At 41.6% G+C, this 19,931-nt stretch overlaps 1 protein-coding gene across 1 annotated transcript; it reads left to right on the top strand.

Annotated features, from left to right (window-relative positions):
* LOC110067701 (protein spire homolog 1-like) lies at positions 1-3,684 on the top strand. Its single transcript, XM_020775063.2, has one exon. The coding sequence runs from the start codon at positions 537-539 to the stop codon at positions 2,412-2,414; it is 1,878 nt and encodes a 625-aa protein (XP_020630722.2). The 5' UTR covers positions 1-536; the 3' UTR covers positions 2,415-3,684.
* The last annotated feature ends 16,247 nt before the right edge of the window (positions 3,685-19,931 follow it).

Raw genomic sequence — 19,931 nt, 5'->3', positions numbered from 1 at the left:
GAAAATGAAGAGCAAAATGCTCTATGGGGCAGTTCGTTAAGAATCAGCGTCAACATCGTATTTTGAGGGGAAATGTCAAAAACATTTGTTCACGTTTAAGATGATAAATGCTTGACAAACAAAATAGTGGCAGCATTACGGATGCAAAACCTTAAGGTTAACCGCCTAATCATGGACAAGAGTGTAAAAGGAAATATTTAACCCGCGAAAGAATTCCTTCCCTCGAGAGTTGAACCGTATCAAAAAAATGTAGGTTTTCTTTGTTTTTGCACCATTGAAAACACAACATTTGCTGTTTCTATCGATGGAGTAAATTTAATTCCCACCAGCAATAAAATATTTATCGATGTCACTACTTTCCGTGAGCCAATGAGGAAGAAGTTGGACAAATGCCTCAGAAAGTCGTGTGAATTTCTAATGAAACCACCCACGAAATGTGAAAAGAATTTCGCACTCTCGCCATTACGTTAAAAATTTGCCTTCGCGACCGTCGCGGAAGGTGTCTTTACAGCGATCTGGCTTCGCACACAGGAGTGATGCTTCTCTCAGAGATTCTCAAATGCTTTCGAGCCCCGCTGAGTGAAGACCAAGCTTTGGCTGTGTGTTATCAAAGTGCAAAGGAATTGATCGCCATTCGGAAAGAAAGCTTCGGGGCTTTAATACGACAGAAAATCGGCATTGAACTCTCAGCTATAGAAATTCGCAAAGATGGCAGCGTTTTCTTCGGCAAAATAGAAGAATCTTCCGTGGTTCAAGAAGAGTCCGCTGTGCTTTTCGATTTGGGAAGCGTTGTATACGAGTGCCTTGATTACGGCATGGAGGCGTTTGTGGAGCGACAACTCGACGAAAAACTCGAGAAACTCATTTTGGACATGACGAATTGCGACCAAGGTGACGAGGGCGTCTCGCTTCCAGAAAACTATCATTTCGATTTGCCGAGCCCAAGCGAAAGGCTTCCATCGAAACAACAAAGAAATTGCTCCATAAAAGATCAAGGGATCAAAAGTGGGGACATCACGCTGGAGGCTGTTTTGAACCGGTGTGCTAGCCACCTGCCTGGGGACATTATCGACCCCGGCGAGCATTTTCGCGCTGTCTGTCGAGCGCTGGTCAACGAAGCCGCCGAATTGTCCGCGTTTCTTCACCAACTTTGCAATGGACGCGCACTTGTCGCTCAAACGTGGGGCCGAGGTGTAGGGCCGACAAACTGGGCGTTCTTGCAAAGCTTGCAAGCAGCAGAATGGGCGCAGTTGTGGCTGCAAGTTATGAGGGAGCTGCGACAGGGAGTGAGCTTACGACATGTCGATCGCGCGAAATTACCGCCCATCACATACGAGCTCTCGCCTTATGAAATCCTCCTTAAGGATATACGCTCCAAGCGCCACACATTGAATCACGTCGCCATCACCGCTCAAGTAAAGAAGGACGCTCACGATATGATCTTGGAGTTTATTCGCTCGAGACCTCCGCTGTCGAAGGCAAGTCTTCGCAAGATGAAGCAACACCCAAAGAAGAGCCCGAGTTTGCACGATAAGTTATTGAATGAGATCCGATCATCTCCGAAGCTGAAACCTTCGCCGAGACCAGTCTTAAAGAGCGTGAGGGAGATCTACTTCGAGGAACAGACTGGCGTCTCTTTCACCGAGATGGATTTCACACCACCTAAACGGAAATGTCTCAAGCCAGCGATCAGATTAACGGAGTTGATAAACCGTTGGGACTCGACATCTACCGTCGAGATCGACGAACCATCGCCGAACATCAGCCGATCGTCGACACCACTGATAACGGTGGCCGACGAAGATGAATGCATCGACGGCAACGTGCTTAGTAAACCGGCGGAAATCTTCGGAAACGTGAGGCGGGCCAGCAACTCTAGCGACTCGAGTTTTCTGTCGTTCGATGACGAGGACTGCATCAAGAACAGAAATTTCAACAGCTTTGAAATGAGCGACGTCGAATGCGACCCAGTCTTCCCTCCGTCTCTCAACAATCTGCGCACTGTCACCATCACGTCCAAAATCCTCATGACCCTGACGGAGGTAAAGCACATGCGGAGAACATTGGCTTTACTAGACTTGGGCGCCTTAGATCCTGAACAAAGGCTCTACAAAGATCTGGCCAATGGCAGGCTGTGTTTCTGCTGCCAGTCCAGGAAATTCTCCATATTTGGAAAATGGTCGCGGGTGTGTGAAATCTGCGAGTGTAAAGTGTGTTATTCATGCATCCATGTCGTGGGAAGTTCATCGAGTTACATTTTCCAGGAAGACGTCAGCTTGAATCAAAGAGATTCTGGCATTGCGGACATGTCCTGGCCATTCGTGGGCTACCTTAATTTTGGCGGAGAATCGGAGGAGGGTAAAATGCACAAGATTTGCTTGGCTTGTAAACGATTCATAATTATGCATTGCTAAATATTGAAACAATTTAGGTAATCTCATGTCGAGCAGCTGTAGTAAACAAAAACAAAAAAGTAAACAGAAAACAAGAAAACAAGAAAACAAACAAACAAACAAAAAAACAAAACAAAACAATAAAACTTTTGCCACAGATGTAAACACCAATAGCTTATATGTGAGGCGTTGCACCTTAAATTTAGAACGTGCTAGCTGGAGCTTATAAGGCATTGAGACATATAGGCAATTGCTTCATTTTCCCTCTTAATTCAGATTATTCAAGCATTACGTTTGAAAAGGAGTAGAATGAAAGTAAACGATCGATTCATCTAGATGCGACGACGCAGTAAATGCTGAGTTAAAGTTTCACAGAAGTCTGATATTGGTGGCAAATTAGTCTCTAGAGAAAAACAAAGTATTTTCCAAAATGGTTCTAAGCAGAATTAATTCAATATTCTGTAAATTAGTGGAACATATATGACCAGTGTGAGTTTCAGATACGCGATAAATTTATAATTTGTCATTGTGTCCCTCTTCCAAAGAGGTTTGTTCATAATATTGAGTGTATAAATGCTTTTCCAATCAGTGATGTATTTACCATGGTGAGATTGTACGATTCCAATTGCAAAGTTTGATTAATTTCTTTACAATGTATAGAAATGCTGTAACAGATAAACGTTTCAGTTGTAATTATAGGAAATTTTTCTCTGCCGTATATCTAGATATTAATGCAAATTACGCCTCAAGTCGCCCAAGGGTTTGGCTAAATTATGGTATTCATTTACGTGGAAATTATTGAATTAGTGAACGTCAATAAAATTCAAAGTATTAATGGCATTGTTCTAAATGCGCATAACATTCTGAGATTTCGTAAGACGTAATTATTCCAGTTTGTTTCAATTCGCATATTAGTCAATTTAGGAGTGGTAAAAATTAAAAAAAGTCAATTACAATTCAGTTTCAAAAGTATCAAATTTAACATGTGGCCGGATGACCTCAACATTAAGATAACTATTCATGGTTAATCAATATTGTGAACATATTGCGGATGACAAAGTAAGAAAATGTATTCTGTACATATTTCAGTTTATTTATTTATTTATTTATTTATTGTTTGATTTAACAAGTCCTATAACTCTGCATAGAGCCTTTATTTTTCGAAAACAATTAAATCTATGATTCGGCTTCTACAACTATAATTGTGACCCATAAAATGTATGAGTGGTGGCTTGACAGTTAGGTGTTAGGTCTTCGGGGCCATGTGTGAAATAAAACTGAACATTTTCTAGATGGTGTGAGCTTCAATGTTTCAGTTTACTAGTACTTCCCTTATAAGTGAGAAACGTGCCTAGTTCCTAATCCTCGATCATATTTCTCCGCGGTCAATCTGTTCGAGTCGCGTAGTGTGAGAAAAAAAAAGCGAGTTCTTTCCCACGTCGTTCTTCTCGGATACGTCACCGAAATCAACTGAACGTGAGGGCTTGGAGGAAAACCTTCTAGTGGACTGGTCATTATTTATTACCTGGGGAGTGTCGGAGGATTTTCGGCTGAAGACAGTAACATTTAGTTGATCCCCCCTTTAAATGTTATTTTATTGAAGTGATCCCGCCTCATAGCTAAATTTCGTGATACCCCTCAATGTCTTCGCACACATATTCACCTTTCGACGTGTATATTTAGTGCTTTTATCGGTCATATGAAAATAATATTTCTAACTATGCTGCTGAATTACAGATTAATAAAGCCGCCATGGTGCAGACTCTTGATCTGTGTCTTCCCGAGATCTGATCAGGGTTCTTAGCAGAAGTTTTCACAGGCGTCCAATAAAGCGTAACAGGCGGCATAAATTAAAGCGAGCCCGATACTCCCGAAGGGGCAAGCCAACTTAGGGAGGTCCGGGGCTGTGCTCCCCGGAAAATGTTGAACTTGTAGTTTGCTAAAGATGCGATTTCATGCATTTTGGGAGGCAAAGTGTTACGGAAAATGAGTTGTTTATGATCATAAAATGGGACGTAGCAAGTAGCGCGGTTTCACTTTTTAAATATTATTTTCTTCTTGAAGCGTCTCAGTCTGTAAGTCTTAATTTATTGTTACATGTGTACAAATTTTAATGACCGGAACAGGTGGCTACATTCGATTTTACAGCCACTGGAATTCCACCGCTCTACTGAAAACACTGTGACTGATGTCAGTTGACGTACCAGTAACTAACCAGCCCAAGTGCTCGGAAACTGCAAAGTTACTTTTTAGAGTGCCAAATAGCCGTCCACCAAGTTTGTATGGGCATGTGACATTTAGTGATCCTTCCCGCTTTTGGACTCTCAGTTATGATTGATCTCCCCTTCTGTCGTCCTAAAAATCCAATGATCCCCCCCAAAATACTCCGCCCCCCTCCCCCCACAGGCGATAAATAATGACCGGTCCCTAGGAACTAGGCAAGTGAAATGTATGATCAAGGTAAAGTCTGCGTTCGAACCCGGTGGCCCCCGGCCGGGTTTCTCCGGCATGAAGTGACTAGGAGTAATTATTTTTCCCCTGGATGGGATGCTAGTCCATCGCAGGATTACCCCCTGCATTAAATCAGCTGGTACTCATTTAACTAGCTAGCTTAATTAGCTAGCTCGATAGCTTTAGCTGCTGTACACCCGCCACTGGAGCTGAGTGTGCACGGCTGGAAGTTACTGGGCATTTATGTACGGATCGAGCGATCCAGGTTCGAGCCCTGGCCGGGGACATTGTGTTGTGTTCTTGGGAAGAACACGTTACTCTCACAGTGTCTCTCTCCACTCAGGTGTATAAATGAGTACTTTGGCTGGGGGTAACCGTGCGATGGACTAGCATCCCCTCCGGGGGTGGGGGTGTAGAAATACTCCTAGTCACTTCATGCTACAGAAACCAGGATAAGCTCCGGCCTGATGGGCAACTTGGCTCGTATACAGACTTTATCTTTTACCATGTTCGGATGTTGTGTGTCCATTGCAATCACGGCCCCCCTGCTCAGATTTAAATATTTTCTACTTTTCATGCCATCATGTTCTAAACTAAATAGAAAATAATTTTCCTATGTTTTCTAAGAAAATGATGCTCTTTTGAGGCCTAGAAAACTGCGGAACACTCTCGAGTTCCGGTTGCGCGTCCAATGTCAGTTTTTCTAGACCTCAAGCGCGCATTATTTTTTTAGAGAACATGGAAAACCATATTTTTTTCTGAATATATGTACCGTTTTGCACAGCTATATAATTTTGGACAGAAGAAAGAGAAGAACGTTGCCTGGATTACAATTTGACAGATGCATCGGGATTTAGGTCTCGCCAACACTACGCCTGCTAAACTTGAAAACGTAACGATTGTCGGTCATTTTGGATTTGTGTTTGAGGAAAACTCTGTCAGGGAAATCACATAATTATCGTTACGCCATCGTTTTCGAAAAGCTCCGTTTTCAAAATGTTTCCGTTCACACGAAAACGTGAAGCTCACGTTTTCAAATTCCTCTGGTTTGAACGGAGAGCTCTTTCGAAAAGCTCCGTTTTCGTGACGGATCAGTGCAGACAGTTGCCCTAAACCGTAGAAATAAAGCTGCGTTTTCAAGTTCCTCTGGCGTAGTGTATACTGAGCGTAATAGTGGTAGGGCGTAGAGTGGATCGAAAGCAGGCTTCACGCGTTCACACTCAACGTATTTCTTGGAAACTAAAGTACTTAAGGACGGTGCCTGCTAAATACAAAGGTTTTTGCACCAGGGTAGCACCACGCGGAAAAAGTAGATCTTTACAAGGGCTATTGGAATCCACAAAGAAAAATTATGGTAGCCACGCATTTTTTCGAGATAATTAGCCTTGAATCTCAACAAAAATGCTGATATCAGCATTTTTCTGAAAAAAGAAGGAAAGGATATTTCTTCACAGATTTTCTTAGAATTCGCCTTTTCATACAGAAAAGCAAACACATTTATAAAGATCTTAAAACTAAATGGTAACTGGTAATATAAAAACCATTTTTGGTTTATTTTTATTAACAAAATCGATGCAACAGCGCTTTTTGCGTCTTCGAAAACCTTCCTCTGGTTCAACTAAAATACAGTCTAAATACCTTTTGCTCACAACCAGAAACTAATCACGTGTTGAATAGGCTTGCCACTTCCATTTTATAACATGAAATGTAGGGGTAACCGCGCGTTTTTTCGAGTTAGTGATCTTTTTTTGAAAACTTTTACGGTGTCCGTTACATTTTTTCCTGTCACCTCCCTAGTAAGTAAAACATTTGCGTATCTCGCACTTGTTTTGCGCGCGTACTACGCCATCTGCTGGTACATGTTTACAGTTGGATTTCAGTACAATTGCGACAGATAACAGCTAGTTTTTCAGCTGGATGACGTTAACAGATAGTAGTTAGCGATATGCTGCTATTCTGGTGTTCCTGGTTTGAGTGTAGGTTCATTAATTAAAAAACTTGATTTGGTCACAGTAGAAAAGTTTTGCTTTCATTTTAGTCGTGTACCTGGTAGCGTAGTTGATTGCGTCAATGTCAACCCCAGCGCGCGCGTGCCACTTAAACCATGCCTTGCGTGATGCGCAGAACGTAAGAACTTTCGCTTTCACATAATCCGGATCGAATTATACGTGTAAAAAAAATGCGGTAAGGTTCGCAGTGCAGATTGTTTTTGAGCGCTTGTCTGAGCGTTAATAAGGTTACCAGTTCCCACCAGATCCCACCAGGGTTACTGCAGCTGAAACTTACAGTTTTTTTTAAACTGAACTTTTTAAACGTTTTAAACTGGCATGTGGTCTTTACACCGCCTACAACAACGACTTGTCCATTCTTCCTCATATCAGTACAAATTCCGGAAAACTAACGAAGCGCATGTAAAATAGATTGCTCAGTTGACAAAGTAAAGAAGCCAATAAAAAATAAAGCCTTCGCCTTCAACAGGACAGTATAGTAACACAGCTATAAATTTAATGTTCCAAAGAGCGTTGAATCGTTGAAAGCGTCCAAAGAACCCTTGAAACCCCAGAAATGTTTTCTTTCTTGTGTCCATGCCATACATTTCTTGAAGTTATTATAGCGTTACTTTTTCTGTTCTTGACTTTTCTTTGACCAGAGAGCCATTCTTAATAACCATGATTAAAATTGATCGGGGCCGGATTATTCAAAGCCCAATTGGGCTAACCAAGGATTAGCGAGAATTTTGATTTCAGTGTTGTAACTTTGCGGGGAGGTTTTTATTTCTATATTGTTTGGCCTACTGTTCTGAGTATTAAGAATGGCTGACTGTTAGGATCGAGAACCGCCGGTCAACGACCCATTTGGCAAATCGCTCATATTTTGCCCAAAGATACCCTTAGGTGACCTAATTCTAAAAATCATATTTCAAGGTTCCAGCGAATTTTTATTTTTCAGAAATTCGCGAAAATTTGAAAGCGCGGTCAAAGTGCGGTTTTTCGTGTAATAAAATGACCGAAATAACGTGCGAGGACGAAGCGCTGGTAAAGTCTTAAAATAAATTCAATTGACTTCAAACTTCACACAAATGTGGAACAACCACTCTAATTTATTCCTCGCTTTAAACTAATCTCAGAGATGTTGATATAGTGGTTTTCCGAACCATTTTAAAAATACCTATGAAGCGTGTGAAAAATAACGGCAAAATATAGGTCATGTTTAACAGCATAAAAATGCATCTGGTACCTCACTTTCCGATTATTTTACTTTACAGCCTAGAAATATCATTATTAAACATATATCATGCCAAGTTTCATGCTCGAACTCGCAGTATTTCCCTTTGAGAAAAACGAAAATCTATGTCAATGTGCTGGGCGCAAATAACACAATAATTATACACGAACAAGAGACAAATCAGTTTCAACGGCGAAAGTAATAGGCCATCATTCATTAAAATCCCGTCAATTCACTGCTATCAGTAGAAACATAATGTCCACTACATAGAAACTGTTTTTAGACGTTTTCGAAACATTGCGCGTTAACTTTGTTTAATTTCCTGTTCGCCGTCATGTCTAGTCTGTCATCGCGTGTATTTCATTAATGTAAACAACACTGTGAATGGTTTTCACGACAAACGCAAGAGATTTCCTGTAACCTTAATGTTTTCGGTTCACCAAAACGCTTTAAGTTCGTTAAGACACAATAATGGGTCAACTTGGAATGCTGTTTAGCATTAAGGACGTTAAAGGACTGTAAATTAATCGAGTTGAAATATCTTGAAGCAAATCAAAATCGCGCCCTTATTCTAATTTGGCAAACAGCCGACCTCCGTTCAAGTTCAAGAAGTCGAGAGGTTAATTCGGCAATGTATTACCGGTACAACAACAAAATCAAACCGAGGTCACAAAAGTGTAAGTTTAAAAGTGTAGTGGCAAGTCCCAAATAAATTTCGCCTATGTAAAATGGAAACAAGAAGTGAAACGTTCTGCCCCGAAACAAATAAACAAACTATTAATACGACTAATTTAATCCGAAAATGTTACAGAAAACATACCTAAAAGCCGTCGATTCCCCTCAATACCACTCCACATTGCCTTAAAGAGCCCAAGCTTTCTGCTGTAAGAATCAGGGGCCTCAGGAATCTGTTTTTATCATATTGGCAACTATGCTGCGTGGCTGATATTCGAGACTCAGTAAAAGTTGTCACACAACCGTACGAGCAGCCCAGTCACGCTTTCACTGCCCTTGCGCAAATGTTCAACATTTCGCAATTTACCTAAACCGATTACAGGTTTAAAGTAGTGACAGCAGATTGAAATGCGCTTCTTAAAGCTGACCTATCCAGGAGCAATTATTTCTTGTTCTTGAATGGCTCTTAGTTGTAGCTACAGTCGGGAAGGGGGAGGGGGTACTCCTGGAAATTTCGGATATCTGTATGCAGTGGAAGATTAAGTGGTCTCCAGCTCTTAACGCCAACACTGACACACCAGATGATTCTCGAAGTATCACAGGGATCACTAAGCTAAATAATTTTGAGTTTAGCTCCGCTGAGTCAATTACCTGTTGGCGCGCATATTGCATTGACCGTGGACAGGTGGAAAAACAGTTAAACGGGAAAAGCCTGGTGCACATTGTAATTTAGCGTTGTTCAACACGCAATCGGTCAGGTTGTAATGCTAATCGTATTTGACAGAATCTCAAGTTTTCTTTGGACACATACTGGGGTGACATACTCCTAGATGGGCGTGGCCGGGAGCCACGAGTCAAGTCAGTCAACTCGCAAAGCTTAACAGAAGAGTGATAGTGAACCACTGCTGGAAGGACTGCAGATTGTCCCTACGCTTTACCCTGATAGGCCTCTGTTTTATTCTAATGAACTGATGCTGTGACAATGATACCAAAAAATGATAAATAAGTAGTTCTTTGTGAAAAACTATTTTCAGGAAAGTAAGCTGTTTGGGAGATCTATGTTTTCAGATGTTCTAGAGTGATTAGTTTGTTAAGGCACTGTTGCGCTGCGTCTACGCGCAGTGTCGGAAACAAAATGCATTAGATCATCTTATTTTAAGTCGATAAAGGTAAATTAATCGTTGCAGCAAATTTGGAAAGGGTGCCTCAAATCAAAAGGGTGATTCAAACCTCGTTCCTAGAGTCTCTCATCTTTCCGCCGGACTGGAATACGCTCCAGGGTGCGGTAAGATGAGAGACCCTAGGAACGAGGTTGAGACGATTCGGCCATGAGGTTTTCCTCTAAAGGGTCTTCCTCCTCTACTCCCTCTCCCTCTCTACAAAAATTTAACGATCCTCCCCGCCCCGAAAAACTAGCACCTGAAAAAGACGAATATTATAAGGATCCTGGGCTCTGCGCATTTCCCGCGCCACCATTTCGGCGTCAAGCTTTCGGCCTGTCGTTTGACCAGTGCGGAATTTTGCCATAAGATACGAGTGCTGCTTGTCACTGACTGCCCTGAGAGCCCAACCCTCTTTTGAAACAACAAGGGCTTCTTGGTGACCTATTGTGGCTTTGAGTAACGCGCCAACGCTTGCTCCAAGCAGGGTTTGTAGCACATTTTGGCTAAGTCCATAAGGGAATGTCTCTCCAGTGACTGAGTATATTTCTCCAGAGACAAGTGCCTCTCTAAAGTGGACAGGCTATGAAAGACACGAATGCAGCTGCCTTGAAGACATTAATACACTCCTGCCATGCATGGTTACTATCCATGGAAGCATCACCAGACGCTTTCTCGGTCACACCCGTTGATAATGGCACCGATGTTGGGGTCGCAGTGTTCGTGCCTTTTTAGAAAATGACCTGAAGTCTCCTTTAGAGAACGATGTTTCCAGCAGAAATAAAGAAAGAGCGATGTCTGACTAAATTGCAAAAGAAACCCTTGACAATTAGCATGTTCGTAAAGCTAAATAGTATTATTGTCACAGCATTAGTTCATTAGAATAAAACAGAGGCCTATCAGGGTAAAGCGTAGGGACAATCTGCAGTCCTTCCAGCAGTGGTTCACTATCACTCTTCTGTTAAGCTTTGCGAGTTGACTGACTTGACTCGTGGCTCCCGGCCACGCCCATCTAGGAGTATGTCACCCCAGTATGTGTCCAAAGAAAACTTGAGATTCTGTCAAATACGATTAGCATTACAACCTGACCGATTGCGTGTTGAACAACGCTAAATTACAATGTGCACCAGGCTTTTCCCGTTTAACTGTTTTTCCACCTGTCCACGGTCAATGCAATATGCGCGCCAACAGGTAATTGACTCAGCGGAGCTAAACTCAAAATTATTTAGCTTAGTGATCCCTGTGATACTTCGAGAATCATCTGGTGTGTCAGTGTTGGCGTTAAGAGCTGGAGACCACTTAATCTTCCACTGCATACAGATATCCGAAATTTCCAGGAGTACCCCCTCCCCCTTCCCGACTGTAGCTACAACTAAGAGCCATTCAAGAACAAGAAATAATTGCTCCTGGATAGGTCAGCTTTAAGAAGCGCATTTCAATCTGCTGTCACTACTTTAAACCTGTAATCGGTTTAGGTAAATTGCGAAATGTTGAACATTTGCGCAAGGGCAGTGAAAGCGTGACTGGGCTGCTCGTACGGTTGTGTGACAACTTTTACTGAGTCTCGAATATCAGCCACGCAGCATAGTTGCCAATATGATAAAAACAGATTCCTGAGGCCCCTGATTCTTACAGCAGAAAGCTTGGGCTCTTTAAGGCAATGTGGAGTGGTATTGAGGGGAATCGACGGCTTTTAGGTATGTTTTCTGTAACATTTTCGGATTAAATTAGTCGTATTAATAGTTTGTTTATTTGTTTCGGGGCAGAACGTTTCACTTCTTGTTTCCATTTTACATAGGCGAAATTTATTTGGGACTTGCCACTACACTTTTAAACTTACACTTTTGTGACCTCGGTTTGATTTTGTTGTTGTACCGGTAATACATTGCCGAATTAACCTCTCGACTTCTTGAACTTGAACGGAGGTCGGCTGTTTGCCAAATTAGAATAAGGGCGCGATTTTGATTTGCTTCAAGATATTTCAACTCGATTAATTTACAGTCCTTTAACGTCCTTAATGCTAAACAGCATTCCAAGTTGACCCATTATTGTGTCTTAACGAACTTAAAGCGTTTTGGTGAACCGAAAACATTAAGGTTACAGGAAATCTCTTGCGTTTGTCGTGAAAACCATTCACAGTGTTGTTTACATTAATGAAATACACGCGATGACAGACTAGACATGACGGCGAACAGGAAATTAAACAAAGTTAACGCGCAATGTTTCGAAAACGTCTAAAAACAGTTTCTATGTAGTGGACATTATGTTTCTACTGATAGCAGTGAATTGACGGGATTTTAATGAATGATGGCCTATTACTTTCGCCGTTGAAACTGATTTGTCTCTTGTTCGTGTATAATTATTGTGTTATTTGCGCCCAGCACATTGACATAGATTTTCGTTTTTCTCAAAGGGAAATACTGCGAGTTCGAGCATGAAACTTGGCATGATATATGTTTAATAATGATATTTCTAGGCTGTAAAGTAAAATAATCGGAAAGTGAGGTACCAGATGCATTTTTATGCTGTTAAACATGACCTATATTTTGCCGTTATTTTTCACACGCTTCATAGGTATTTTTAAAATGGTTCGGAAAACCACTATATCAACATCTCTGAGATTAGTTTAAAGCGAGGAATAAATTAGAGTGGTTGTTCCACATTTGTGTGAAGTTTGAAGTCAATTGAATTTATTTTAAGACTTTACCAGCGCTTCGTCCTCGCACGTTATTTCGGTCATTTTATTACACGAAAAACCGCACTTTGACCGCGCTTTCAAATTTTCGCGAATTTCTGAAAAATAAAAATTCGCTGGAACCTTGAAATATGATTTTTAGAATTAGGTCACCTAAGGGTATCTTTGGGCAAAATATGAGCGGTTTACCAAATGGGTCGTTGACCGGCGGTTCTCGATCCTAACAGTCAGCCATTCTTAATAATCTCAAAATCCACAAAACATAAGCAGTGAAAAACATTTTTTTTCAAGAAACATTTATACTTCGGTTAACTCTTAATCCTGGGTTAGCGTTAACCGACTTCCGAACAAACCGGTCCAGATGAAAAGTAGCCAATAAACGTTCACCTTAAACGTGAGTTATTAAAATACAATTTTCATTTATTATAACAAGACAGTTGATATCGAGAGCGCTTTTCAGCTGTAAAAGCCTCAGTACAGCAACAATAAAATAACACCCCTGTCATTATCAGAACTCACGGCTTCCCAATCAGCTCTCAAAACAGAACTATGACAGAAATTACGTTAAGGCAGATACAGGATTGTTCAAAGGATAGGGGGCGGGGGCGGAGGGGGGGACCGGTATCTTGGGGTTGCAGAAGCAATGGAGCATATCCCCAAAATGTGGCAATTTGAGAACTGGAACCTAACTCGGAAAACTGTTACATAAGAAATACTAACAATAGAACAAAGTAGAAATTATGACGAGGTACCTGTTTAGAGTGTTTGCCTTTATTTCTTCCATAATATTTACAATTTGTTTAAGCTGCTTTTTTTTTATCTTTTTGCTTTATCAAAAAGGAATAACTAGCTACCCAATCCACACCCCCGTCCCTAGATCCGTCCCCGTTACGCGAGGAATAAAAAGATGGTTGAGCCGAAAATTGACAGATTCCGAGTCGCACACTTGTCTTCTTTGTTTTGAGGAGCATGTTGAACAACCTCAAGGTAATAATCATTTACTACAAAAGTAAACTACTCCGACGAACAGTCCCATAATTCGTACAACACAATAGTATGGAAAAACAGTGTGATTGTGTCAAAACATTGTGGACAGACTTTCCAAAACCAATAACGTTGAGCAATGGAAATAATCAGCGAGTGTGAACATATGTCTGAAATGGACACCGGGAACAAACTTCTAAAACCGACGTTTTAAAAACAGGAAAAGCCTGCTCGGGTAAATGAGATATGTGAAACTGGTTCAGGTTAACACCCTTTTGGGTATGTTTTGTCACGCGTCGAAAAATGCCATGAACGCTTGCCTTAGCCGTGTGTAGTTAGATTGACTTCGTCTCGTAAAAATACCGCTCATGGCACGATGTAGGCCAGGGATCCATGTCGCTATGAAAACCAAAATTGCCCAAGTAGGTGCACAAGTTATTGTTGTAGAAATATCGAAGGATTTAACAGCCGGGGCAAAAACAAACCAACAAAAATAAACCAGAAACAAGGCGTCATAAATATTAATACCTTTACATAAGATTTCTTCAACGCTTGTTTGAATCCTTATGATACCACCAGGGTCACTGCAGCTAAAACGCGAAAGTCCGTAAAATTGATTTTCGCTCCCTTATTGAAATTGCTTTCGACTTTAAGCTTGCATGTTACGTGAACACCATCAGGTTTAGGCCGTAAATTAAGGATGAAACTGCAATATATCACAACAACAACAACAACAACAACAACAACAACAACAACAACAATTCGTCAACCGCTATTAATATACCAGTGCAAATACAGGAACTCTGAAGACAACAAAAATGAAAAATATTACCTTTGACAAAGTGGACAAGCCAATAAAGAAAGCTGTTGACCCATAACACTACAGTAATAACCTGAGATATACTTCAATGTCTGTAAGAGCGTTCATTCATTCAGTAATTATAACTTGGGCTACCATGTAGTACCAGTTGAAAGATTTCGTTTACATATCAAGGTAGTGTCCTTTTGGTGGTTGGTGTTCTTCTTTTACTACTGAGCAAGTAATGAGTACAATGTCTGAACATCAAACCCAGGTAAAGTTTGTCACGGGAAACTTTTTTGACAGATTTTTTCTTCTGCACTTGGTCCGCGAACTGAACGGAACGATGACCAAACTAATTATTTTCTTAAAGACTACATAATTTATTGTAAGTCACAAATGAAGGGGATGGAACTGCAATATTGCAACAATTCGTTAATCACTACTACTTCCAGTGCAAATACAGGAACACTGAAGAAAGCTCATGTGAAAAATATTATTTTGACAATTGAAAGTGGACAAGCCAATAAAAGCTAATAAAGAGAGCTGTTGACCCATAACACCACATGTACAGTAATAACCTGAAATATACTTCCATGTCTGTAAGAGTGCAACCGTGAAATACCAGTTGAGAGATGTTGTTTACATATCAAGGTAATTTCACTTTGGTGGTTGAATATTTGTCCCCAAATCATGCTTTTCCATACCATATATACTGACTAATACGCGTGAAAAATCTAAGCCGGGGTGTGTTAGTTAAAGATGACTTTGCTGACAGGTTTTCCTTGTGCACTTGACCTGTACGTTCTCAGTAACATGTATAAAGGCAGTCCGGGAACTGAACGGAACGATGAACAAACTAATCATTTTCTGAGAGACTGCATAATTTATTGTGAAACCTTAAACACCAAACGAACTGATTTAGTTTCATTTCCTTTGAACAAGGACTCTGGGACGATGATGTTCTTCCTATTGTTCGTTTTATTCGTGTCGATCATTCCTTCGCGTTCCCAGTTTAATACACTGGACGCGATTAAGGTTCGCAGTGCTATTTCTTTGCCAGGACGCGTTCTTACCAATGAAGAGGCCCTTAAATTACTACAAAGACAAGCAGAAGTAACATATCAAGTAAATCTGCCCCAATATCTTGAGGAGATACGGCAGACCAACCCAAACCTTAAACCTGATTTCTCCGATCAGAGCTTCACAGTAGTCGGCTCTCTGGCCACCCTCGATGCATCTATCACGTTTGCGGAAGGAATCGAGAACGTCAACGTCATTCGTTCTGACAGCGCCGCGGGGTTTTCAGCAAAGCCAAATCCGACCAATGACAAAGTACACACTGGCGTTCAGCGCCTGAACGCTGCCCGGAACATCCTGTGGCTCTTGAAAGAGAAACTAAAGAGTGGCGTCGTGTCAACAGATGCGTCGCTGATGGACAAACTTAGAGAAGCGCAGACTTGGCTTTCTACGCAAACAGGAGGACATCTTGGTCAAGGAATGTCATTTGCGTTGCAAAAAGCGGGGGTATTCAAAGCATTAGAAGCCAAATGGGGGCCTAACTCGGTGAAGTTTCAGAGTTTCTCGGCTGCCGCAGGCAATGGGCTTGATTTTCTAATCAACGGCTACAACACGGTAGTGAATTCATTGGCCCTTCACCAAGAAGTCAGCACCGCTAATATCCTGGCAGTAACCAGTTCAGTAACAGCCATGGCTGGCGATGTGACCATGGGTGTTGCTCAAGTGCTGTCTACTAGTGCTAAAATATCCGCCGCGGCTGGCCCTATTGGCTATGCAGTAGCTGCAACGCTGTACATTGCTTCATACGCCACAGGAGTTGCTTCAGGATTGACAGGTCAAGAGAATCTAGAAGCCAAGGACTATGTCAAAGCGTTCCTGGGTCCCCTGATACCTCATCCGACGTTTGGGACAACAGTGGAAATGATCGATCAAATCGCAAAGGGAAACGTTCTGGAATTTTATCATTTGTATCTGTCACAAAGCCTTCCCGCAGCTCTCGCTATTGGTGGCATGGCAGTAATCGATCGCCTCACTGGGTCTTCCAACCTCGCAGAATATGTGAAAGGTATCAAATTTTTAGAACTGATCATATATCAAAAACGCTGGTTGGAATTCAGGGAAGAAATGGTAAAGAACGTGGCCAATACTATTCGAGAGCTTAAACCCAAGGAACTGTTATACGCCTTCCCACACCCAATAAAACGTGATCATTATCTGTCTGAGGGCTGGAAGTCCCCTGACGATATAAAAAAGGAGTTTAAGATCTCGTCTGAGTTTTCTAATGTTCGTTTGTTCATGGCGACATACAAAAACGAATTTGCGAAGCCATTTGAGGTCTGCCCTGACAAAGTTCAGCAAGGATTCACTTTTTGTCCTGAAGCAGCACCTCACGGTGACGACAAGTTGATTTTCATGGGAAGCATGAGTGTCAATGAGAAAGTTCTGTTGGATGACAACTGTGAAGCTTACGGTATGGGAGGAGACGACCATTTTGTTTTAAAGGCAGCTGTTGTCAGAAAAGGCGTCAAAATCAACGGCGGGAACGGTAGTGACATCATCGATATAACCAACACCTTCTTTGGAAGCCGTTCGTCTGTCACTGGAGGTGGTCCAGAAAGGGATGTCATCAAGACGGGCCCAGGGGATGACACCATCGTGGTGGACAACGATGACGTCGAAATAACCAATGGTGACAATACATTAATCGTGGAAGGAAAGGGGAATGACGAGATTCGCTATGGAACGGGAGCAGATTTAGTACTTGTCGAGAAATCCGGAGGAAGTGTTGCTCTCCGTCGTGTTAGAGGCAGCAACGAGAATGCGGCACAGAATAAGCCGAAACGAATCGTGTTTAAAGGTGAGGGAAGGATCAAGGATGCAAACACGAACGACCTTATCTGGGGAGGCCCAACACAGTTTGACCTTCTGACCATGAGGAAGTATAACCCCAACACGCAGCCCCAAGGCGAGGAACGGATTTTACTGATTGAATCTAGAAAGACCATCGATGAATTCATGCAGGGCATCAGCAACATACAGAGTACCTTCTTTAAGGGACATCAGTTTGAGGTATCTACCAACGGTGGCGACATGAGGACCAAAGCACAGCGAATTCAAGTCGAGGACATCGAACGTTTTGAAATGAGCGAAAACGCCATCAACATGCTGCTTGTCAAGAGAGGAAGAAGTGATTATTATGAGGTTACAGGAGGACCCAAACATGACTTTGTGATAAACCTTGATGACGCAACGCCCTTGTTGGCGCAAATGAGTACTGGTGACAATCGAGTCTTGTCCGGAGCGGGAAAAGATAGCTACTCTGTGATTCTTGATCCCGGAGAGGATTTCATTTTTGACAAAGGAGGTGAGAACATTTTGGCAGTGCTGCTTCCGCAAGGATCAACCTTAAACGATGCCATCATCGGACGAAGCAGTAACGGTCAGGGATACAAGATTGAACGGAAGTCTCGTCGCCCAAGAGACCACCGCATCGAGTTCATCTTCCTAGGAGGTGGAACCTTCGACGATAACGTGCAGATCATCGTTCAAGACAGCACCGGAAAGCAAATTACATTCAAACCAGTTCCCCAGCCAAGCTTGGCAGATGATCTCTTTTCTCAAGATCGTTCTATCGGCAGCTACTATTACGATACGTTTGAGTTCTGTCCAGGTGACCAAGCTGTCATTGCCATCGTGGAAGGAATTGCTCCACCTATCGGTGAGAAACTTCCGAAGCCTCAGTGCTAACCTGTCAAACATGAGAGACAGTGTTTCAACATTTTACCCAAGACCTAGAGTTGATTTTCTTTGTTTTAACTTATTACCGACTTTGAGAAGTACTAACCAAATCATAGAGTCGCACTCATAGAGAATCTTCTGTTGGCTACGCAGTATAAAGGCCACCAGCAAACTAGTTTTGAAAACTGTCAGCAACATACGGAAAATAATCGAGATTCCTGTAGTAGGCAATTCAGGTAATTATAACTGATGGATCATTGTTTGAATTTTGAATTGCTTTAACAGATTTATTCATATAATTTCCCTTAACATGATGAATTTGTATGCTGGATAATTTGGTTCGAATTTCTTATTCTTTCGTGAAAGTTTATTCATCAGTAACGTTTTTCTTTAAAACAAATGCAATTACTGTTCAATCAGGAATAAAAAGTATAAAATCCAAAACGATGCTTATTTGCGTTTGCTTCTCGGTTAAAGAGTCCAATCTACCAGGGACTGCTTCTCTCTTTCGTAACGAGTACCATCTTTCTAAAGTTTTAACTTTGTTTTCCTAATGAGCTCCAACCAACGATTATTGCAGCCTGAAGCGGCTAGCAGTATTACAGCTCCCCTGGGATTGCATTCTAGCCCCGGAGGGGGGACTCCCATATAAAAAAGACAGGGGTGCTCCCCGGAAATTTTGAAAAGAAACCCTTAGTGATACCAAGATCCTGTTTTGTGGGAGTGGCCTGAAATTTTTTTCTCCCCTAAGAGGTACCAATTCTTACATAACACATTATCTCCTGTAATATGTTTTCGGCTCAGTACCACAAAAGGCACCGCAAAAGCTCCCACTGTGGACTTTTTGAGGCTAAACCGTGACCCCTAAAAGGTACGACGAACACCCCATCATTTTCATATGGGAGTCACCCCCCCCCCCCCTGGATTCTAGCCTAATGCATGATGCTGATCTATTTATATAGTATTACCGAAACACTACACGGCTATTTTGAAAACTTGTGTTTCCTGATAAGCTTTGTCAGTGTTGAAACCTCTATCATCTCACTAAGCTGAAGATATGCAGAAAAAAAAACAATATACGCCTTCGGCGAATTTTGCAACCTGACCACAATTTAGGAACGACAGATTTTCTGATTTTCTGATTTTCAGTATGTGTGTCCAGGTGTCTATGTGGGTCCACACCACATGCAAATTTCCCTCTTTCATGTGGTTTTATAATTCCGAATTTGTATGCAAGGCAAAGGTTGTACGTTTTCCATAACAAGCTCTGTCCTTGTTGCCGGAAAAGCCCAATGATTACGCACGAACAGTTTTCGCTGCTTGGAAGCTTTCGCGACTGGTGTGACAACTTTCCTTATTCAAAATCTAGCACACCAGCTGCTGATAGTTTGCCGTTCATACGCTTAAATCAACCTTGTCAACAAAAGCTTGTTCAGCCGAGGTTGAAAGCACACAGACTTGTCGCAGATACAGCTCATTTGTAAGCATTGTATAAAGATAAGTATTATTTCTCTGAAGTGTATTTGGTCAAAATTGCAAATGGACCCCAAATGCATAGAATTAAAATTGAACTTAAATTGAATAAAAAAAGTTGTTGTCGGAAAGGAGTTTCGTATTGAAAGACAGCTTGTTCAAAATCTGCCAAACTTAAAAACGTAAGCAGTGCATTTTAAAAAAGTCAGATTTTCTTCAATGAAGACTTGTTGGTTTTGATTTTCGAGATCATGATTGAGACAAAAATAGGAGAAAAGCGTGAAATAGAGGTAACTTGACTTGATTTGCGGAAATAA

This window comes from Orbicella faveolata, unplaced genomic scaffold (assembly GCF_042242905.1).
Source record: "Orbicella faveolata isolate gen_17 unplaced genomic scaffold, um_ofav_v1 contig_47, whole genome shotgun sequence".
In the NCBI taxonomy this organism is placed as follows: domain Eukaryota; kingdom Metazoa; phylum Cnidaria; class Anthozoa; order Scleractinia; family Merulinidae; genus Orbicella; species Orbicella faveolata.
This window is presented reverse-complemented; position numbering and strand designations above follow the sequence as displayed.

Excerpts from the sequence above, each read along its gene's own strand:
- LOC110067701 (XM_020775063.2), top strand. The coding sequence starts at position 537 with ATGCTTCTCTCAGAGATTCTCAAATGCTTTCGAGCCCCGCTGAGTGAA.